General features: G+C 51.3%; 7 protein-coding genes across 7 annotated transcripts; 3 read left to right on the top strand and 4 right to left on the bottom strand.

The window, feature by feature from the left end:
* The first annotated feature begins 386 nt into the window (after nt 1-386).
* BU24DRAFT_394973 (FAD/NAD(P)-binding domain-containing protein) lies at nt 387-3,154 on the top strand. Its single transcript, XM_033525237.1, has 4 exons — nt 387-1,179; nt 1,233-1,376; nt 1,426-2,480; nt 2,613-3,154. Exons 1-4 carry the CDS (start codon nt 777-779, stop codon nt 2,790-2,792), a joined length of 1,782 nt encoding a protein of 593 aa, XP_033382232.1. The 5' UTR covers nt 387-776; the 3' UTR covers nt 2,793-3,154.
* A 1,511-nt stretch (nt 3,155-4,665) lies between these two features.
* On the top strand, nt 4,666-7,828 carry BU24DRAFT_483721 (uncharacterized protein; the record flags this gene model as incomplete). Its single annotated transcript, XM_033533290.1, has 7 exons — nt 4,666-4,866; nt 4,923-5,011; nt 5,066-5,886; nt 5,938-6,001; nt 6,054-6,143; nt 6,190-6,763; nt 6,817-7,828. 7 exons carry the CDS (start codon nt 4,666-4,668, stop codon nt 7,723-7,725), a joined length of 2,748 nt encoding a protein of 915 aa, XP_033382231.1. The 3' UTR covers nt 7,726-7,828.
* Nucleotides 7,829-8,521: 693 nt separating this feature from the next.
* Nucleotides 8,522-10,089, bottom strand: BU24DRAFT_424923 (uncharacterized protein). Its single transcript, XM_033528616.1, has 2 exons — nt 8,744-10,089; nt 8,522-8,693 (listed from the first exon to the last, which is right to left on the bottom strand). The coding sequence occupies exons 1-2, from the start codon at nt 9,708-9,710 to the stop codon at nt 8,626-8,628; spliced, it is 1,035 nt and encodes a 344-aa protein (XP_033382230.1). The 5' UTR covers nt 9,711-10,089; the 3' UTR covers nt 8,522-8,625.
* Nucleotides 10,090-10,637: 548 nt separating this feature from the next.
* Nucleotides 10,638-11,751, bottom strand: BU24DRAFT_464616 (uncharacterized protein; the record flags this gene model as incomplete). The annotated part of the gene is made up of 2 exons (XM_033532219.1): nt 10,638-11,520; nt 11,588-11,751. 2 exons carry the CDS (start codon nt 11,749-11,751, stop codon nt 10,638-10,640), a joined length of 1,047 nt encoding a protein of 348 aa, XP_033382229.1.
* Nucleotides 11,752-12,982: 1,231 nt separating this feature from the next.
* Nucleotides 12,983-14,595, top strand: BU24DRAFT_249318 (FAD/NAD(P)-binding domain-containing protein). The gene has a single exon (XM_033522363.1). The coding sequence runs from the start codon at nt 13,130-13,132 to the stop codon at nt 14,324-14,326; it is 1,197 nt and encodes a 398-aa protein (XP_033382228.1). The 5' UTR covers nt 12,983-13,129; the 3' UTR covers nt 14,327-14,595.
* A 269-nt stretch (nt 14,596-14,864) lies between these two features.
* On the bottom strand, nt 14,865-16,037 carry BU24DRAFT_351164 (glycoside hydrolase family 43 protein; the record flags this gene model as incomplete). The annotated part of the gene is made up of 1 exon (XM_033523676.1): nt 14,865-16,037. One exon carries the CDS (start codon nt 16,035-16,037, stop codon nt 14,865-14,867), a length of 1,173 nt encoding a protein of 390 aa, XP_033382227.1.
* Nucleotides 16,038-17,406: 1,369 nt separating this feature from the next.
* Nucleotides 17,407-21,057, bottom strand: BU24DRAFT_249220 (uncharacterized protein). The gene is made up of 5 exons (XM_033522359.1): nt 19,485-21,057; nt 19,298-19,432; nt 18,047-19,249; nt 17,671-17,994; nt 17,407-17,621 (listed from the first exon to the last, which is right to left on the bottom strand). Exons 1-5 carry the CDS (start codon nt 20,568-20,570, stop codon nt 17,547-17,549), a joined length of 2,823 nt encoding a protein of 940 aa, XP_033382226.1. The 5' UTR covers nt 20,571-21,057; the 3' UTR covers nt 17,407-17,546.
* Between the last annotated feature and the right edge of the window lie 483 nt (nt 21,058-21,540).

The following is a 21,540-nucleotide window of genomic DNA, read 5'->3' as shown; positions in this document are numbered from 1 at the left end:
TCCAAATAATTGTTGCATTTTGTATCCCACGTCCAGGATTCTAAGGTCTAGCATGGTTCGATTCATCGATATTGGTTGAACGAGGCGTTGTCGCGATTGGGTGGCAGACCCAGTACGCAGAGTACCACAAAAGTCAAAGCACGACGAAATGGCAAAGCTTTTCCAATCAACTCTCAATGTCACCTTATCTGCATGCGATCCTAATCTCTCGATCTCAATCGAATAAATCTAGAAACAAGCATTCATAAAGCGGTCGATACCGAAAATTACATGACATAATCGGCTCTGGGTAAATCGGTCGGAATGTCGGAGACGTTCCGAAGCTTCGCGTCTTGTTTTCCGCATGGAACGCTTCAGCCAAATCTATACGACACCATCTAGCCGCCACATGATCCGCCAATGGATGTACCAACAGCCTACCCAACGCGGACAGCGTTCGTGCCATTGTTGCAAGGGTCAAGTGCGGGTCACGTTAGGCCGGGAGAATGCACATGCGTACGAGACAAACGCGATGACTTCTCAGCTAAGTTCGTATGTAGGATAAGACTACACGGTCTGCAGCCACCGAGGGACGGTTAACGACTTCAGAAGCTCCAGACTGATCGTCGTACGCGTGTGGTCTGATCGGTCTAGCTCCAAGGCTGATATAAGTGTCGAGACTCCCTTTTCATGTTCACTTTTGTCTGTTATACTACTTCGCTCCATTGTACCTTACCCCACCTCGAGCATCTCCACATCCCAAGAAAGGAGATCTAAAGGGGCACAGCAGACACAAAATGGCACCATCAGAGATGCCCAGCTCCTTAAACGGTGTCAATGGAATCGCACAGATGTACGACTATCCTCCAGCCAACCCAGAGGGCGAATATGCCATTCTCAACCAGTATCACTCGAAGCCCAGCAAACTGCGAGTGGCATGCGCTGGAGCTGGAGCTTCCGGCCTCTGCTTGGCATACAAGATGGAGAGGATGCTTACCCCGGGATCGTGGGAATTGACACTCTTCGAGAAGAACCCACACTTTGGCGGTACTTGGTACGAGAATACTTACCCCGGTGTGGCTTGCGATATTCCCGCCCACGACTATAATTTCACATGGGACCCCAAGCCCGACTGGTCACAATTCTTTGCTAGTGGCAAGGAGATCCAGGGTTATTTTGAGAATTTTGCGGACAGACATGGTTAGTTCAAATGTTGACAAGTTGGAAAGTATAGGGGACTGATTATACTCCAGGAAGCCGAAAGTACATGAAGCTCAACAGCAAGATCACCGAAGCGCGATGGGATGAGAACAAGGGTGTGTGGAGGCTGAAGATCACAAACCCCCAGACGAACGAGCAAACAGAGGATTGGGCACATGCTTTCGTGAACGGCACAGGTTCGTCAGGCCGAATCATTTCTCTTGCAATCTACTGACACTGCCGAAGGAATCTTGAACACATGGAAATGGCCTGAAATCGAGGGTCTCCACGATTTCAAAGGACCACTGATGCATTCCGCTCACTGGGACCATACCGTTGACTTTGATGGCAAGACCGCTGGCGTGATTGGCACTGGGTCCACAAGTGTTCAGATTGTTCCACAACTACAGAAGATCTGCAAAGAAGTTCAAGTCTACATGCGAAGTCCAACGTGGATCTCTCCTCCTTTCGGTGCCGGCGCACTCACGAACGACCTACAGAAGGGAGAAGACGTAAACCCAGGGCAAAGACAGTACGACTTCACCGAAGCAGACAAGAAGAAGTTTGCCGAAGATCCAGAATATCATCTGGATTTCCGCAAGCGCATCGAGGCAGAAATCAACAGTCTATTCGGAATGTATCAGCAGAACTCGGAACTGAGCCACATGTTCCGCAAGGTCATCACTGAGGAGATGAATCGTCGCATGGGCCCCGGTCACGAAAAGCTCAAGGAGTTCATTATCCCTAAATGGTCGCCTGGCTGCCGAAGAATCTCGCCTGGTGATGGCTATCTTGAGGCTCTGGTTAAGGACAACGTTACCCCAGTTTTCGGTGGCATCAAGCGCGTGGTGCCCGAGGGAATCGAGACCGTCGATGGACAGGTACACAAGATGGATATATTAGTCTGCGCTACTGGCTTCCAAGTCGCCTTTCAGCCTGCCTTCACGGTCATCAACGGCGAGGGCAAGTCGATCAAAGAGGACTGGGTAGACGGACCCAACCTTTACTTTGGCGTGTCTGCGCCTCGATTCCCCAACTACTACACAATCGTCGGACCAGGCGCTACATGGAGTAACGGCACCTTGCTCCCGTCGATCGAGACCACAATCGAGTACTCTGTCAAGTGCATGCGCAAGATGCAGACAGAAGGAATCAAGGCCATGGCAGTCAAGCAAGACGCTCTAGATGCGATCTACGACCACTTCGACACATACCACAAGACGACCGTGTGGCAAGAGGAGTGCCGCAGTTGGTTCAAGGACGGTAAGATCAAAAATCGGATCTACTTGTGGCCTGGCGCAGTAAGTCTTTTTCACAGTTTCCCCCTCATCGTTCACCCTTTGTGATGCAATACGCGCGAAAACTGCGGCCCGCATGCATAAGGAGGGGCAGATCTGTACGACATGCAGTGCTAATCAGTGATTTCCCCGCAGACGATCCATTTCCTCAAGTCGATCAAAGACCCTCGATTCGAAGACTACGATTACACCTATCGATACAAGAATAGGTTTGCGTACCTGGGCAATGGAGACGTCAAGGCGACGGCGTCTCGAGATGTTCTTGGTCTCAGCCCTTACATCAGGAACTCAGATCACGAATGGCATGTCGACTAATGGTGGCAAAGACGAGTTCCAGCAATTCATCGCATCTTGTTAGCGTCTTTATCATTGTGTTTTTCCGGAATGAACAGCTACCTATTACAAGTAGGTGGCATACACGCATAGGTGGGGTCAGCAGGGCTCGACTATGTGCACTACCATAGGGTTCAGCGGGAATGGTGTGGTGGGTGTCGATGGAAACTATTGGGGCCCGGACCTGGGCGAGCATCTCGCCTTTTCGGAGAAAAACCCGGAGAATGTCACAGCTGATGTGGTTTGCCATTCATCAATTTGGTATCGAATTCCTTCGTGGCCATTAGCTTCTTTGATTCTGGCATAGTCCATACCCGAAGTCTATCTAGCGATCTTTTTCTGTGCATAGTAAAGAATCATCACCATATTGATCTCTAAAGAGTCCAAATTCACACGCATCTCACGTCGTCTACCGTAGCCTTCGGTTTTAACAGTTCTATTAGAAAGAGAAGCTTTTTAAAATGGCATTCCATGTCATGGTGTAGGCTACATGCTAGCGATGGAATGTGCTTAGTCGATGTGGCTGACTCGTCCATTGACTCAGTGCTTGTTGAACGACTTGGCATGCGAGTGCTCTGCTCCGACCTTCCGCTGGACTCTCCAATTGCCTTCATTGGCGCTCCCAATAGTGCCCTGAGCCATAATTCAATTTGCTCGTCGTCGAATTCGTCCGTGTCTAGAATTTCTTTTCCGGAACTCTCTATTGTGGTGATGAATGTCTGCTTGAGCTCTGTCTAGCCGAAGTCAATCTATCTAGTCATTATTGTAGATAGGTACATCCATTTGAAGATCCAATAGTTTCTGCTCTGCAGGTTTTCTACAAACCTCCTATGTTATCCTTTTGCTATGCTAATGTTTCCCCAGGTTAAATGAAAGAGGGATGTACCAAGTACTCGCACGTCAAAAGCCGACAGACTCACTGTGTTTAGTATCTTTTCCCGATGTGTTCGGCGTCTCGGATCTCTCCACTCCCCAGGCACTCCACATTATTCAAGTATACCCCGGATTGATCGATCCCACGTCCTTTCACGAATCAAGCAGCACACGTTTTGCATCCAAACCCATGGCACGGGAATGAAACTATCTTCCCCGATTGGGCACGCCGCCCTTCTTCAAGCTCCTCTCTTGTGCTCTAGTCCTCTTCCCCATAGGCCTGTGACCTCAACGGCGTCTCCTGTGACCTTCGTTTGGACGCGTCCTTATGCTGTACTTTGCTGCGCTGCGCAATCAAAGCGGTACATCATGCAAGATGACTACTAACACGGAGCTGTTGCAGGGCTTCCCCTCTCTCGGGTTGATGGAAGGGAAGCTTGAACAGGTTCTTTGATGGCACCCTGCATATCACCGCTTGCCTTTTCTAGCGTTCAGTTGTGCATGTCTTCAGTGCTTGATTGGGCTCTCAACCAGGTTCTGGGTATCAATGGTCGGCAATAAAATATGAGCACGGAGATGGCTGCGCTCTGGCCCAGCAGTTGCCGATGATTATCGTCTCTTCGCAGCCCCTGGTCAAAGAAAAGGCAACCATTGCATGCTTAGAACTCAGCCGTGCCCTCTCAGTGTGGAGGTTAGGCGGTGGGGCCCCGCAGTTTATTGTAGTCTCCCAGTCCGTCTCCAGCTCTTCTCCAACGACTAGCTAGCCCAGTCAACCGTCCCGGCTAGACCCATGCCCAAGGGGACGCAGTGGACCTGCTGGAGGGTTTATCTCCATCTTTTTGCCTCCGTGCTCCCTTTTCCTCACTTTCCCCCGCAATTGTCGTCTACACTGTTCATGTACTGTTGTGTTCAGTTGTCCTGTTGCCATTGACCTCTGAACTGAATTGCCTCACCAACCCGTATCCCCAAAGCGACCGAAAGAATGACCGAAACCATGCCGACCCCACCAGATTCGACCAAGAATGAACAGGCTGAAAATCAAGACGTGAAGCTTGCTCAGGAGTCCACTGAGAACCAGAACGTAACTCAACAAGCTAATACATCACAAACTACACAAAAGACACAGAAGTCAAGACACAGAGCTTCGGTAGCCTGTGCCTCATGTAGAGATCGAAGGATTCGGGTATGTTCACACTGACTTCCCAATGAATGAAAACGCCAAACTAATACCACGTCCAGTGTGTTGTGCCTGCAGGAGAAAAGGAATGCACACAGTGCAAGCGATCTGGCGTAGAATGTGTCATCAAGAACGACGATGAGCGACGGAGGTACTTGATCTATGCTGTCCGGCCTTGTCCATGTATGAATTAACTCGCATCCAGGCCCATCTCACGAGCGTATATGTGCTCCCTCACAGACCGTGTAGCTCTCCTAGAAGGGATGTTGAAAGAACGAGGCACCGAACCTCCACCAGCAGACCACCCGCCGAAGACCCGACACGGCGCACCAAGAACGGACGAAGCATCACCTTCGCGGAAAGGCGCTGAAGGCCAAAACCAACAGCACGACAACTCGAGCCCTGGAAGCCAGCAAAGCCCGCAAGAAGATTTCATCGATGTAGACCAAGAACAGGCAAGCCCGCGCGAAGTGGAAAGCGCTGGCTCGCCATCAATGCTTCCACCTCCGAAACGAGATGGCATGGTGAGCAGGCTCCTATCTACAAGAGGGCACTTGAGTTTCGACCAGCTTAGCGGACGACTGCGATATTTCGGCCCCACTACGAATTGCCATGTGCATTCTGAACTTGGAAATTCGTTAGACAATGTGCAAGAATATAGCGAGCAAGCCCGGCGTGCGGAGAAGGTCATTCGCTCTCTACCTATGGAGACTTACGACTATCTTATGGACCTTTTCTGGCAATGCTACAATCCAGTAATCCACGTTTTGCACCAAGAAGCCTTCAATGAAGATCGCGAGGCGGGACGCACGCAGTTCTACTCGGGATTCCTTCACATTTGCGTTCTCGCTATGGGATTCAAATTCGCAGACAAGCAGCGGCTAGATATTCAAAGAATCATGCTCCCGCAGTTCGAAAGTACGCTCCACCGCGAAGCAAAGTACATGCTTGACCAGGAATTGGAGCGGCCAGGTGGAATTCCGTCGGTTGTTGCATTGTTGCTGCTTGGCGATCTTGAATGCGGAGGTAAGTTTACTGATATTACTGAGTACGAGTCCAGATCTAACATCATTTTAGTTGGTCGTGATAACCTGGGATGGCTTTATGGAGGTCTTGCCGTTCGACTTGCATTCGACATTGGGTAGGTAACACAATTCTCGGCATAACATATGTATGCTAACATCTTCTGATAGCCTACACCTCGATACACGTCTTTCCGGTCTTCCTGTACGCGAAGTAGAGATCAGACAGATGACTTTGTGGGCTTGCGTGATCTACGATAAGTATGTTCTGCGTCTCTCGTTCGTATGCTTTGACTAATCCAAACAGGTATTGGGCACTTTTCCTCGGTCGACCTACAAGCATGAAGAGTGCAGATCTCGAAGTCTATTCTCTATCCAAGCAGTTCGAGCGTCTCGGTACTTGCCGACCTGCAGGGCCTGAAAAGAGCATGGAAACCCAGATCTACGAAGCACTACTCGATCTGATGGAGCTCGCTGGCAAAATCACGGAGAACATGGACCCTCGGTCACAGATACCAGAGTCCGTCGTCGACCGCAACCAATATCTACGGATGGCAGCACTGGACCGCGAATTCAGCAATTGGTATGCAAGGCTTCCAGAGCAGCTCCGCTGGACACCTCAGAACATCGCGACCGCGCCCTTTAGCTTCTTCTTGCTACATCAACAGTACCACTCGAGCTTGATCTTGTTACACCGACCATTCGCTATGTATGAGGATCATAACTCGCAAGGTTACGAAGGCACTGGCCCAGATGATCATTTCAGTGCATTGAGCCGAACTGTATGCACAAAGCATGCCATCAGGGTGGCACGGATATTCTGGCAGCATCGTCAGCGATTCGACACCAGGCAGATCTTTGTCACTGGTCTTCAGCATGCAGTAAGTGAATAGATTGAACATCCTCCAACTTGCCTTTCTAACATCACATCTAGGGCACAGCAGCAACCGCTCTCGTGGCAGCTCTCGCCTTCATCAAAGACCCATCCGACCGCGCCAACAACATGCAGTATCTCGAATGTCTTTCCGCTGCCCTCAACGACATGGCCCACACCTACCAACCCGCCGAGCGCATGTCCGTGGTCCTCCGCGCCGTCATGGTCGAACTTCGAGGCGACGTCCCCGAACCCAACGCCACCTCATTCAAACTCTACAAACCCAAATCCGCCATCGTCCCCGCCCGCCGCGGCAGCACAAACGAAACATCCGACATCCCCATGTTCAAGCGCCGCCAGACCAGCCGACCACGTGCCGGCACCACCGGGAGCAAGAAGCGCAGCATGAGCACCGCGAGCGTCAGTATCGCCGACATGGGCGGTCTCCCCTTGAAAGCACCAGCGGCCGGCCCGACACGCTTCGATGCGGAGAGCGATCGTGGAGACGGCTACATAATGGTGACGCCGCGGTCTGAAATCTCATCCTGGCCGAACCTCGACAACGCAGCATCTTCACTTGACCCGGCGCTCACCACCGCCACGCCATCCACATTATCGACTTCCGCGGGCACAAGGAATGCGTGGATGGGTGCAGAACTGGATCCCTCGGACTCGATATCCCAGCTCGCGAACGTGCATTTCCCCGAGATACCTGCGCTCAGTGAAGCAAATGGGGGAGATAACATGAGTCATTTGGATTTCATGAATCTCGGCGACGCGAGTATCGACTGGGCGAGGGAGTGGCAGAGCAGTGGGAACGGTGGCTTGGGTAGCAATTCCGGGTCGGGGGATGGGATGGGCGTGGGTAGTGATCTTGATGGGTTTCCACCGCAGGGCAGCTTCAGCGGTATGGGGTTTGGGAGTAGTAGTGGTACGGGTGAAAGGTATGGTGGGATCATGTCTGGTTGAGATTTTATGAGCGAGTAAGAAGATGATTAATATAAGAGTTATGGGATATATGGCTGGGATACATTGGGTGGATTTATGTTGAGTTTGCGATAATTTAGCGGAATACGATCTTTCATGTTGTCTGACTTTGTTGGCGCAATACTCAAGACGTTGGATCTAGGTCTTCATCTATGGTATCATATAATCTATTGGAATTGAATTATTCCTAAAACTGTAGTACAAGAACAGCACGTAGATCTGCTTAATATCGGTGTCTGTAACATCACCCAAGTGCAGTCTGAAGGCTCTGGTCGCCAATTTCTCAAACTTAAATGCAAACCCTACAACTGTCAAACTGGCCGTGCACAACATTGAACAACGTATCCAACAGTTGATCTTCACTAATCTGATACGCGCCAACATATGTGACGGAAACAGAAACACCCCTGCACGCTCAGCGCTACTTATGGCAATGCTTTCAGGGGTGTGTTTGGGGAAGGTTCGATTGTTCGATTCCTGAAACAAGGTTCCGCACCCCATGCTGAAGATCAATTTGGGAGGTGTGTTTTACAGCGCCTGTGTTCTTGGAAGCTTTTTGTTAGTTCGAGTGATTGCACATGATAATAGAGTAGCTAGAAATAACTGGATGGAGTTTGCGAGCATTGGTGTAGAAATGGAACGGTTGTTATTCGTGATTTCGTTGCGCTTGGTACAATAAAGGATCGATAGAAACATAAGAAATGAGATGCTAGCATAGCATGCGCCGTAAAGATCGTGGGTATTCTGACAAAGCTGTGGACGCCCTTCGCTATTTGTATGGAAATATGAAACCTGTAGAATTCCGCCGTGCGTGCGTAATCGTGGATAGCTAGAATGAAGAGGAACATGTTTTCGTTGACTCTTCTGCCTCGCTATGAGCAGTTATGCTGTGTGTTCTTCGCGATCCTTCAACTCCCCTCTCTTGTGGAAGTGAATCAGGACATGGTGCTCTGTAATCAATCAGTCACCATCAACTGCGTCAACGCGGGATGACACTTACCCTTATCTGTAGATCTGTTCTTCATGACAGCCTTATATGTCGCCAGGCTTCGAACGCCTCGGAAGTATCTATGCGGATTGATAGCAGGACGGTCTTCAACAGCCGCGACTGATTTGCCAGCCGGAGCTGGTAGGATGTTTGGGGGCGGAGGCATGTTCCTCTTGTCTACTTCCACGGTATGCTCTTTCACATCATAGTCATCGTTGCCCTCTGTGATGTGGGGAGTTGCCGAGCGCACTTCGCTAACAACTGCGTCGTTGTCTTTGTGTTGCAATTTCCGCGGAGTATCGTCGTCGGAATGCTCTTCATGTTCTGACGTTGGAGTCAATGCCGGGATATCATCGACCTCAGGTGGACTCAATGGGGGCGTGTGTGGTCGTGTGGGCACTCCATATTCCCAACCCAGACCAGAGAATCTGACGGGTGTTTTGAGGAACTCATTCGCACTCATGGGAGTGTCCGAGTTGTGTGCGAAGTTCTGGCATGCCTGCCACCACGACTGGCTCTCGGGTGGTGGCACCATGGTGCTGTTGCGTTTCGATGCTCGACCCTCCAGACGCTGCAATGCTGAAATGAGTGGCTCATCGTCATGCAAACTGGCGACTGATTCGTTCTCGAGATGTGTTACTCGATGTTGAACGTCGAGCAGGATTGTCCGGTGAGTGGTGAGTTCTGCCTGGATGTTCTGCAGCATTTCGATGAGGAGGTGATTGGACCGGCGGAGTTCAGACTTGGTGGTTGAGGCTACTGAGCAGCGATTGGAGCTCATCCTGCTCTTCGTCGAGTGCTTGGAGCCATTTGGACTTGCACTGATAACTTGAATCTTTGGTTCTGTGTATGCTGCCGTCAGGTCGGCCATGGTGGCCCCAGATAAGTGGCTCATATCCATGTCTGGCGAAATGCAATCCTCGGTGGGATAGACATGAGCGGGTTCGAAAGACAGAGGATGTTCTATAGCAATGGGCATGATGATAGGTATGGAGATTGGTCAAGAAAGGGATCTTGGTAAACGGTAAGCCAAGCAAGGGAGTTCAGAAAAGATGAAGATGGATTTGTGGTACAAGGCATCTGCGAGGTCCATAGGTTCTCCCATGAGGCCTTTAAGACCCAATCCGGACCCCCACAGTTTCCTGTCCTCCAGACGCCAAGTTCGTGATGCTCCAGGTATGAATGGCTTGGCCTTGCTAGCAACATTCTTTCTGATGCTTAACATAGGAAGATCCTCCTGATTAGGCGCCAGAGCACGAACAAATGTCGCCGTGTGGCCACAGCCAAGTTGCATCAAGGCATAGTGGTGGAAGGCCAAGGCTGCGACGCGACGATGGTGCTGCTCCAGCAGTGTCTTGATAATGTTTCAGTGAGGGATACTCGGTGTTTCGCCCAGCGATCGAGACGTAGACACGGAGATGATCGACCATTTAGCGATATCGATTAACTTAGCGTGAACTTCTTATGGCTGGGGGGAGTGTCGCCCCAGATCGTTCACAGTTTCACTTTCCGGAGGTTTAATCTCAGAATGCTGAAGGCTGAACCGTTGGTGGGTTGTTTGTTCACCACATCTTCACACAATTGATGCTTCAAAACTTGCATCACTAAACTAATCAAGATAAGAAGAAATGGCTACAACACCATCAAACATAACGATTGAGATGCTCGATACTGCGGTTCTGGCTTCATGAACAATACTGGTATTTGATTCAATTTGATTCTTTTGGTGTTTGAATCCCCATTGCGTGCTGCTCCCTCCATGATTACCACCTTCCATGTATACAATCGCAAGGCCTGCAACATACCGTGCGTATGGACCAATAGAGAGACTATCATCCTTCCCTATGCAACGATGTATAGAGTTAAATTATCTACCGATATTTTCACTCTACCCAACTACCTGCTTCTATCCCGACCAAATCCTTCCCACACTGCTTATACGATCGAAGATACCAAGCACCAATGACGACTCGGAAGCTCGTTGACGACGACGATTTCTAAGCATAGCTTTAACACACTTAGGCCATAGGAATGACGCCTTCAACAAGTCTTCATCATTACCAAAGCCCTCTTCTAACTCACTTGGGCTTGGGAGTGGTTGATACGAATACGACTTGTAACGAGTCAAGTAACGAGTCATAACATCATCAGAGTCGAACAGCAGGATCCAACTATATCTATCTCCGATGGATCGTTTATCCGCAAACTCTTCACTCGGGGTATAAGTTTTGTCTTGTTCGTCGAGGTCGCGAACATCAGGCAAGAATTGGTAGTTCGACCGAATGCCCATCTGGTTGCGGTCTCTGATTTTCTTGGCCACCTTGCGCTTGTTCATAGCGTAGTCTTGAAGTTGACCAAATGTTGAAGTCGGAAATACGGAAATGATCCTGGTAGAAGTAGCCAAGATCATATCGGCCGTTGATAGAATCGGTGAGTAACCAGTGCGCCATTGTATCCATGCCCCTTCCCCAAAGTCAACTTCACGAACGTACACTCGAGGTGCGCGGTGTTTTCGATTCTCAGATCGACTATGGAAAAGTGAAACTGACAATGATGCAGGATTGCTGACATCCTCATATCCGTCTTGAATGAGGAAGTTTCTTAGATGCTCTTTCACATAGTCGTGACACTCTTCGTCCAAGATAATTGTTATTGGCATGTCCGAATTTTCTAGGGTATGAATGCTCGCCCTTTGAAGGTACCCCAGGATAGGAGTTCCAGTCAGCAGGAAGCCGTATTTTTCTTGTAGAACACGAAAGCCAACGGGATCCGAGAAGAAGATTTGCAACCTGTGTCATCGTTAGTTCGTGGTACTGTCATCAGGTTATGTAGCAGGGAAGGGTGCCACAAACTTACATTCTATTATACTCCGACTCTGTCCAGGCAGTCCTATGTATGTTGCGGAAGTGCTTCGATACCAATCGCAACCGGAGAATTTCCGGTGCTTTCAAGTACGATAGAACTGCATTTTGGATGCGTACGAACCGGTTGCTCATCAGATCAGTCAATGTCGAAGCCATGTTTGGCTCGGAGGTGTTTTGGTCTGTAAGGTTGTGTTTAGTGCGTCGAATCGGGAGTTGTATTGCGTTGATCAAGTTGAAGCGCGTCAATTGTCTGCCTCCCGGTGGATTATATAGAAGAGAAGGGAGCATTGTACAATGAAAATGTAGCTCCGTGAAATCGGTGCAGTGATAATAGAGTGAATGAATTTACGTGAAAACGCCTATATGGTAGATTCATTCCGGAGACGACCTGCAGTGTGAGTATCACATTTCACTAGTAAATGAATAGTTAACCAACGTTTCTCCTCGGGAGTTGGTGAACGCTGGGTCAGTAAGTAAGTGAAAATGTCGTACTAAATATCTATGCGCTCTGTTCTTCGTAGAAGTAAACATCTTTTGCGCACATTTACAATCTACAATGATGCCCCCTTACAAACTCGCTGTCTCACAAACTCGCTGTCTCACAAACTAACACTAGCTGCTGTGATTTTTGATGCATTTCAAGGCCCAGGGGACATCCGGGATACACAACCCCAAGGAACACAATCTAGGATGCAATGCTGATGGCTTTGCCAAAAGACCTTCAATTTCATTGTTCAATTACACGTGGTATACTAGAATATTGCAATGATCAGATAAAATAAGTAGCATGGTCCAAGCATTGTGTAGTAGTGTGCAGTGCGAATCGATTGATAGCATTCTACAGAAACAATCCTCTGAAACACAAACTAGTATCCTAATTCGAATCAAGTGTTCTACAAGTTCCTTGCCTGAATTGCGGTGATCTGCAGGAAACACTGAGTCTGCCTTGACTTGTTGTCTCAATTGATTTACAACCCTACTATCATCTTCAGGAAGCAAGAATGGATCACAAATATCATCAGACAACTTACATCACCTAATCAGTATCAAACATAACAAAGCATAAGCAACTTATCAAGGCAAATACACATGCACGCATACACGTACCTACACAGTAATCCAGTCGGAAGCTCCACGCCCCGAAAGCCCGCGCGCTGACAAACCCCCCTCCTCCTCGTCCCCCCACACACCGCGACCGCAACCACCAACGATCTTTCCATCACGACGCCTGAAGACACCATATTCAACCAATTACCCGTCTACGATATTGCCAGAACGCCCACCTTACAATATACCTACATTCCATTTTCGTGTTCCCCAACGGACGAAAATTACGCTATCTGGCATTGGCAATAACCATGCAGCAACAGCACGACTCCCCGCAATATAAACACCCTTGGCCACCGGGACATCCACCGTGAAACGTCACCAACATCAACATTGCCAAACACCAACCTCAACAACAAAAACAAAACAAGAGGATATCAATTAGGAACCCCCGTTCAACAACACCAACCACTCAACCCACCAAACCATGGTCGCCCAACCCCAGCAAAAGCCCATCCTAATCTCCGGCGGCGGCCTCTCCGCCCTGCTGCTCGCGCGCTCCCTCCTCCGCTCCAACATCCCCTTCCTCGTCTTCGAGCGCGACGCCTCGATATCCTTCCGCGCACAAGGCTACCGCCTGCGCCTCTCCAACGAAGGTCTCGACGCCGTCGAGGCCGTGCTCGGGCCCGAAGGCTTCGCGAAATTCTACGACGCCTGCGGGAAGACGGGCGGCGCGGGGTTCGCGGCCGTGGATCCGCTCACCGGGGAGAACCTGGGTACGGAGCACTCTACGGTTAGGAGGGAGGGACTGTCGTCGCGGGACGGGAAGGTGATTGGGATTGCGAGGGGGACTATGCGGAGTTTGTTCATCGAGGGGTGCGAGGAGTTCGTGCGGTGGAGGCATCATGTCACCGGGTACGAATTGACTGACGGCGGCGTCCGAGCTATCTTCGCGGACGGATCGAAGTCGGTGGAAGGGTCGATGCTGATCGGTGGAGAGGGCATCAAGTCGCAGGTCGCGAAGCAGCTGTCTGGCGGCAAGCTGAAAGTGTACGACTTGGGAGCGCGGGGTATCCACGGACAGGCGTCTACGACTGCATTCAAGGCGCTCGGCGAGGGCGTGTTCCGCGCGGTTGACGAGACGAGCCACCCGGAGGGGAGAGTGTTTCTCATCACGAACGTGCGCGCGGGCGACATGGACGACCCGAACGTGGATTTCGGGTGGACGATAGGCGGGTCCGCTGGTGTCATCAAGGCTCCCAACGACGACTACACCATCATTGGGAAGCAGGCCGCCGACATCGCGAGGGGCCTGACCAAATTGTGGCACCCGCGCGTTCGATCCCTCATCGACAATATGAGGGATGACGACGCTGCGTTCTGGAAAATCACCTGTTCGTCGCCGGACGGGGTCCCTGAGTGGCCGAACGAGCCGCGCGTCACGGTCATCGGAGACGCAGTGCACGCGATGACTCCTGCCGGGGGCAACGGCGCGAACACGGCCATGCGAGACTCTGCTCTCTTGGGTAGGCTCCTCGCCGAGGCGGGCGGCTTCAAGGAGGGCGTCACGGCAGAGTATGAGAAGGTCATGCGTGTGTATGCCAGCGAGGCCGTCAAGAAGAGCTTCAGCACCGCGGAGGTTTCGTACAGCGCAGTCATCAACGAATCGACAGCAACGATATGAGTATGAGGTTTAAACGCAGAAGTCACGGCTGGTAAGAGAATTACGAATATCAAGACAGCGGTTTTTTACACTTCCTAGATCGATACATCCCCTGGACAAGCAGCATCTGAATGTTTACGAACATTCACTATCGAAATATCAATCTGGACACATATAGACAACATTATCATTTGTTACTTCAACCACGCTACTTTTTCCCAAGCAATACATGACCACCGTCCATCTTGACCTCAACCTCACCTCAACCTCACTTATAGTATCCCCTTCTCCTACGTTCACATTCAACAGACCATCAAATCCACTCCGGAAGAAGAGGGAGAAGTATGATCTCCCAGTGGGATATGCGTGATATGTATGAATTTTGATATGTACGTTTTGATTTGACGGAATACCGCAGATATATACGAGCGATGCCACTCCGTTCAGAAAAGAACCCCAAAAAGCAAGACAAGAGAAATTCATCTCCACCAGTCAGACCATATGCTGCAAGTATGCACGCTCCTATATACACCCACAACCGTGACGTCCCCTCACTCATTCACTTATTAAACACCCTCTCGACCTTCCCAAACAACCCCTTCGCCTCCCCCACAATCCTACTCTTCACCACATCAACACCCACACCCGTATGATCCACGCTCTTCCCCGGCTTCCCACCCCCCTCCTCCGGCTTCTTCTCCCCACACCCACAGCCCTCCCTGCACCCATACAAAAAGTGGTCGACATCACCACTACACCTCCCACACTCCCCATCCCCCATATATGGCCCAGCATCCGACCAACCGACCCTCATAACTCTCGCCCTCCTCCCCTCCCACCCCGTCTTCTCATCCGTCGCGTGGAAACACCCCCACACCTCCGGCGTACTCTGCCCATTCACAAGCACGAAATTCCCATGGCCCGGCCCATAAGGCGGCGTATTGTTCTTATTCGACGCGAGCAGCGGCCTTGACCACTTCTTCCAGTGGTCCGCATTGAGCGGGTTCCCGCCGCTAAAATGCAGCACGTTCATCTTGTACTCTGACGTCCACGACCCGGCGCAGCTGTACGCGATTCCCGTCCACCGGCCGTCGGGCGAGGACAGGAACTGCGGGCCCTCGTTTATGCCTGATTTCCCCGAGTACTCCCACTGGTAGTCTGGCGAGGAGATTCGCACGGGCGGCGCGATGACTTTCGTCGGCGACTCCATCTTCATGATGAAGATCTCCTGCTTGGAGGCCGACAGCGTCTCGCCGATCGGCCAGCCCGAGTACACGAAGTACATTGTTCCCTGGAGTGTGATTGCCGTGCCGTCGATGGCCCACTGGTCGTCCCGCATGCCGTGGAGCTTGGAGTGGAACTTCCACTTCGCTGCGTCGAGCGGGGATTCCGAGGCGGAGGGGCCTTCGAGCACGTACATCCTGTGCGTGCGGTTGCCGAACGCAGGGTGCGCGGCCGCGAAGTAGACGTACCATTTGCCGTGGATGGCGTGGATTTCGGGCGCCCAGACGTCGGCCGTGTACTCTGTGTCGGGCGGTGGGCGCCAGATGACGGTCTTCGTGCACTTGGACTCGAAGTCGAAGAGGGATTCGCCGGACCAGACTTCGACGCGGTTGCCGTCCGCCGTGAAGGTCATGTAGTAGGTGCCGTTGTGGAAGAGGACGTAGGGGTCCGCGCAGGATCGGTCCGTGATGTTGAGGATGTGGTTGTTGTAGGCCCGCGGCAGCTGCATGTGCATCTTGCCTGGGTTCTCCCCCGGGAAGTCGATCATGTTGTCCGTTTGGGCGAGCTGCTGCTCTTTCTGCTTGCGTCGTGCTTTCTGGAGCTGCTCTTCGTATTCGCACGCGTTGATCGAGGACACGGCCGTGAAGTGCATGGTCCAGCGGGAGCGGGATCAGGGTCAGCTGGCCCTTTTATAGTCATGTATGTACCAAGGTATGTATGTATGCCCCCGTCTGGTGGGCTAAGGAACGGCAGACCGTAGAGGTAGGTCGTTAATGCAGGGTGTAGCACGTGGACGCTCTTGGGGCTTGCTTGGTATGCGGTCTTGTGTTGTTTTTCGTTCGTATTTTCTGTCGTTCCACATGGGAAAAAGCGGGAAAAGCAGATATAAAAAGGATTCGCATGCACCCCCAGGAACCTTGCCTCATCCATGTTTATCAATTGGTGGGTTGGTTGGCTGTGCACACACGATCGAATGCACATCATCGTTGTTGGAGGACGATGCGAATCGAGACTTGACGTCACATGGAGGGGACGCCTCACATCACAGACATCGCCAATCCCGACCAATCACCTCCGACCCCTCCCACAGTACTGTTCAATTAGGTAATTATCCACGACTGTCTGCGTGAGGTGGGTTTCATAAGGCACGACAGAAAATTGGGGGACAACATCAGGCGACCAACTCTGCAAGGCTAGGTATCCAAAAATGTCATAATTTTAGCGGTGTCATTAACTTGGGGACTCGGGGAGAAGGGGAGGGTACGGGAGGCCCTTTTTTGCTATTGTGGGGTGGGTGGAGAGGGGCCCAGGAGGCAATGCAATGCAATCAACAAGTGGCGGTGGATCTGCCAAAGTCGTAAACTTGCTCTAGAATCTCAAGCCACCTGCGCCTCGAAGAGGCTCGCGGCTGGATAAGTCGGCTCGTTCGTTCCGTGATGCTGCAGTAGATGATAGGTACCTGGTCGATTTAGTGGTCGACCGACCATCCAAGATCATTGACGGCAGGTGGATCAAGCATGATCATTTAATGAACAGAAGAAATGTCACTTCAGCAGCAAAAGATGCAGTTTGCAATTATTCTTTCAATTGTGATAGCCAGGGAAAAGGCTCCCTGCCATATATATCCCTCTTCATTATACGAAGAGTTACAGTCGCTGGTCGCACAAGTGATGATGGAGCGAACATCCTGTTCGTCCAGAATGAAACCTCCGAATCCACAAATCCACGCTCCTTTTGACTGGCTTTGAATGTGTATGACATATCGACATCAAGCGAAAACAAATATTGGTATCCAATAAACACATGCACAGTAAAAACTCCAATCCCCAGCTCCCTTCTCACAAGAAAGGGCAGAGGCCGCTTCAGGACAGCCTCCCAAGATCCAAATGGCGAGAGAAAAAGATATAGAACGAGTAAGAGGTTGGTCGAATTCAAAATGTCACGCTCGCCTGTGACGCAAACGGGGAGGTCCGCAGAGGGTACCGTAAGAAGTATATGCCGCAAAAGAGAAAAGAAATTAAAAGTCGTCACGGAGGGTTTGGTCAGCACTAAGCTCGCCAGTTTCGATGCGTTCGACACGTAGAACGAGTTCCTGGTCGAATGTTAGTGGCCGTCGTGCCAAAAGACAGTCTAATACGTACCTTCATAGTTCGTGCAGTCTTGAAAGCAAGCTGAGACACCCGCTCTCGACCGCTGTCTCGACTGCTGATATCGAGCAGACTCTGCCTGCACTCTTCGAGAACTTCAACAACGGGAATTGCGTGCTTCTTCAGAGCCAGATTCTTCGTCTTCTGAACGGCTTCACGCGTCTGGGAGCCCGTATCTTCTATAGCATAAGAAATATCCCTCAAGTAAGCAGAGATTTGCTGTTCTTCTGCAGGCGTGGAGATCGGATTCGATCGAATAAGGTCGACGAGTGGCTGGATGCTCTTGACGAGCTTGTCGGTCTGCTCATCCAGGTAATTCTGGTGGAATGTGAGCAGACTGCCCCTGACACTGGAGAACAAAGGGTTATACCTTGAACTCAGTCATACCAACATCCTTCTCGAATCCCAAACCATTCATCCCGGTGCTTTGCCTGTCATATCCGCTGTAGGGAGAACTATAGGTACTGTAACCCGCCGAACTACTGCTACCTCCACGACTGCGATGCCTGGTGTGGCCCTGAGCAGCCCCGTTCAATCCGCCATTGGTTGCATTTGAGTTGTAGGGATTGTAGGTCGAATATGTCGTTTGTCCATTTGGCTTCAATGGCATCGGCATGTCATCCTCCTCTTCAAGTTCAAGCTCATCATTTGAGCTTGGCCTCACTTTAACGTGCTTGACTAATTCAATAACGGCGGTCGAGAGATGGCTGGCGGCGGCATCGAGAAGGCTGACGGGAGACAGGCCATTGGAGGACGCATGGTTCTTACTAGCAGTGATCAGGTTATTCGCGGTGGCGCTGACACGGGATTTGAGCTTCATCTGCTGCTTTTCCGGGCTTGCAAAAGCATCACCATTGACACTGCTGTTGGGCGATTGCATCTGAGAAAGAGGCGTGCTGTCAATATCTCCAGTGATTGCTCGTACGCACTTCACCACATGCTTCATGCTCTCGAGAACCTGCTCTGACTCTGGACGTCGAGCAACCTGCAACAATTCGTCGATGCTAAGCTGGAATTTAGTAAGATGAACGTCCTTGACCATGCCATCTGGGGTACTCAAGGTTCCGTCGCGACCGTAGTTGGCGACGTTGGGAGAAGCCAGTGGCGCCAGTCCGATTGATGAAGCCTTCAGGGTGCGTATCTGAGTCTTTAACCGGGCGTATCGAGACTTCCAGTCTTTGACCTCTGCTTCCAGCGATGTTACTTGTCGTGACAACTTCTCGTCTTTCTCCATGGCTAGGTCGCTACGGGCTGATAGTTCCCGCATTTCCTGTAGATACTGTGAGGCGTCTCTTCGTACTTCATCCGCAAGCTGCTGTTGCTCATTCAATTCTTGCTCGAGCTCTTCAGCGCGACGTCGCCACTCGTCATCGCCAGTGTTGGAGACTTGCTGGGGAGGCCGCTGTTCCAAATCAGCAATTTGGTCTCTCAGGCCACGCTCGACCTCTGAATTCTCCGTTCGTATCCGTTCGATTTCTGATCGCAAGGATGAGTTGAGGTCTTCGGCCTTTCCGACCTTGTCTTCCAAGGAGTAGCGAAGCTCATCCCATTCCGCTCGTTCAGAGGCAATTGTCTGCTCAACGTTAGTAAGGGGTGATACGTTAATGTTCGTGTGACATACGCTATCTCGTTGCTTGTCGGCGTCTTGCAATCTCTGCACCTCGGTATCTTTATCTTTCAAAGACCCTTCTAATGACTGCAGTTTGGATTGCAAATCTGCGACTTGGGATTGCAAGTCTGCCACGAGCTTCTCGTTCTGCAAGTGTGGTCAGCTAGATTGCACAGGGCAAAACAGTACTATATCCTACCTCGGGATTAAGACTCCTCATGCTCTTGTTCGTCTGTCGTCGACTCTGTCGTGGAGCAGCACCCTCAAGGTTGAATGCGTCTTCATCATCTTCATTTGCTGCGCTGTCGTCATCATCATCCTCGACCATGGTACCCTTATTTGGCACGATTGTGTTCTGTTGGAAGGTCTTCGGTAAAGGTCGACCAAAGTCATTGCTCGGCGCGCCGGGTCTATGGGCCCCTGGTGGTGGTGGACCACGGAAATTTGGTGGACCACCAGGCGGCGGGCGTCCACGCATGCCTCCACCCATACTGTTTGGTGTGCCGACCCGACTCGGTCCGTTCCTGCTCGCCGAACTCATTATACTGCTTGCGGGACTGGAGCTTCGCGGGATCTCGCCGCCGGTGAAACGGGGGAACCTCCTCTCCAACTCATAAAAGACATCGGTAGCAAGTTGTCGAAAGCGCTCGAGGGGCAGTGTGGAGAGCTTCTGTCGCGCTTGGTTGCGCTTCGGGTGGAATGTAGTCTTCGGTAGCAAGAACTGTGGGGTATCGTTTCCTGGAGCACCTGGCCCCCCTCGTTTGCGATCTTGCTCTCTTCGTATCGACTCGTCGTAGACATCGGTGCTGAGTTCCTGGAATTGGACAACCGAGAGTCGTGTAAGCTTGTCCTTGGCCCTGCTCGCCCGTGGGTTTCCCTTCTCGTCGTTGATGTACGGTGCGAGATAGCTTCGTAGTACGCGATAATGTTCTGATAGTGTCTCCTCCAACTTCATCATCTTTTGTCTGTTCAAGTTCTGATCGGGAAGACCTTGGGCATAAAGGCCAGTTCCGTCGCTAGAGCGGCCTACAGAGCTGGGGGGCGACGGGTTGCCGTTTCCTGCAGGACGCCCCATTCCATTTGGCATGCCTCCATCGGTGACGTTTGTGCTACTGTGTACGGATGCGGGCGGCGTAATACCGCCACGGTTGTTCGGTGGGAGGGCGGGGGAGTATGGATTGTCGCTTCCTCCTCCCAAGCTTTGGTATCGAGTGATGGGGGACCATTCGGTGCTATCGGTAGAGACAGGCGACAACGTGCCATTGCGGCCTGGCGCATTCATCATGTTTCACAGCGTTCGCAGTGCGGTGAGATCTGGCAGGAGGAACTAGGGCGTGTAGTGTGTCGGAGTCCGCAGTGAGGGCTCAGCTAGGCCAACGTCTGGCGGCGGTGCGCTGAGTGGGATCGGAGCAAAAAAAGGTGAAACCCAAGAGTTCGAAATAAGGCCTCGGGAGGACACAAACTTTGCCGGATCTGGGGTTGAAACGTAGTCGAGTCTAAGGTGACACGCTTACAGGAGCGTTCGCAGGACGGGTATTGAACATATAAATACGATGGGAGAGAACAAGGCCGTGGGGAATAGCAGCGCAGTCGATTACGATTATCTGGGGACGTTTTTTGAGGCGGTAGCGTCTAGTTAAAGCGCCCGCAGAGCAGCAAACACGGGAGTGATGGCAGGGACAGCGACAAGCAAGCTAGCGCTGTATAGAAAAGAGAAGTCGAAGATTACGCAGTTGAAGAAGAAGAGGAATGATGAAGGAAGCAGCAGCAGTGACTGTGGGAAGTGAAAGGCACGCGAAAAGGAGCGAAATGTCGAGCCACGGGCCGTGAGGGTTAAACGGGATTAAAGGGATGGGATGGGATGGGAGGATGGGGATGGGGTTGACGAGATTGCTGCCACCGCTGCGAATCCCAAATGTCGGTGATGAAAGGGCAAGGGCCCCCTTTGACGCGGCTGGAGGGTACCGGGAGGGTAGTTAGAGTGACTAGAGCATCTAGGTAGGTGCTACAATAGGTACGACGGCGGCGGTGCAGGTGGGTACCTGTTGTAACTGTACTCGTCGATAGACAAGGCGAATGCCAGTTTACTAAGGCAGTAAATGGTTTGGACTGTTGAGTGGTGGTGGTTGTCGTTGATTCTTACTCGCAGTACACAGTATTTTGTTGCAATTTCGCAGTGAATGGTTGATTGTTGTTGGTTGTTTGTGGAGGGTCATTCGTTGTCTTGGCTCCGGGCGCTTTTCTCGTTGGAATTC

Source organism: Aaosphaeria arxii, assembly GCF_010015735.1.
Source record: "Aaosphaeria arxii CBS 175.79 unplaced genomic scaffold BU24scaffold_6, whole genome shotgun sequence".
Lineage (NCBI taxonomy): Eukaryota > Fungi > Ascomycota > Dothideomycetes > Pleosporales > Aaosphaeria > Aaosphaeria arxii.
This window is presented reverse-complemented; position numbering and strand designations above follow the sequence as displayed.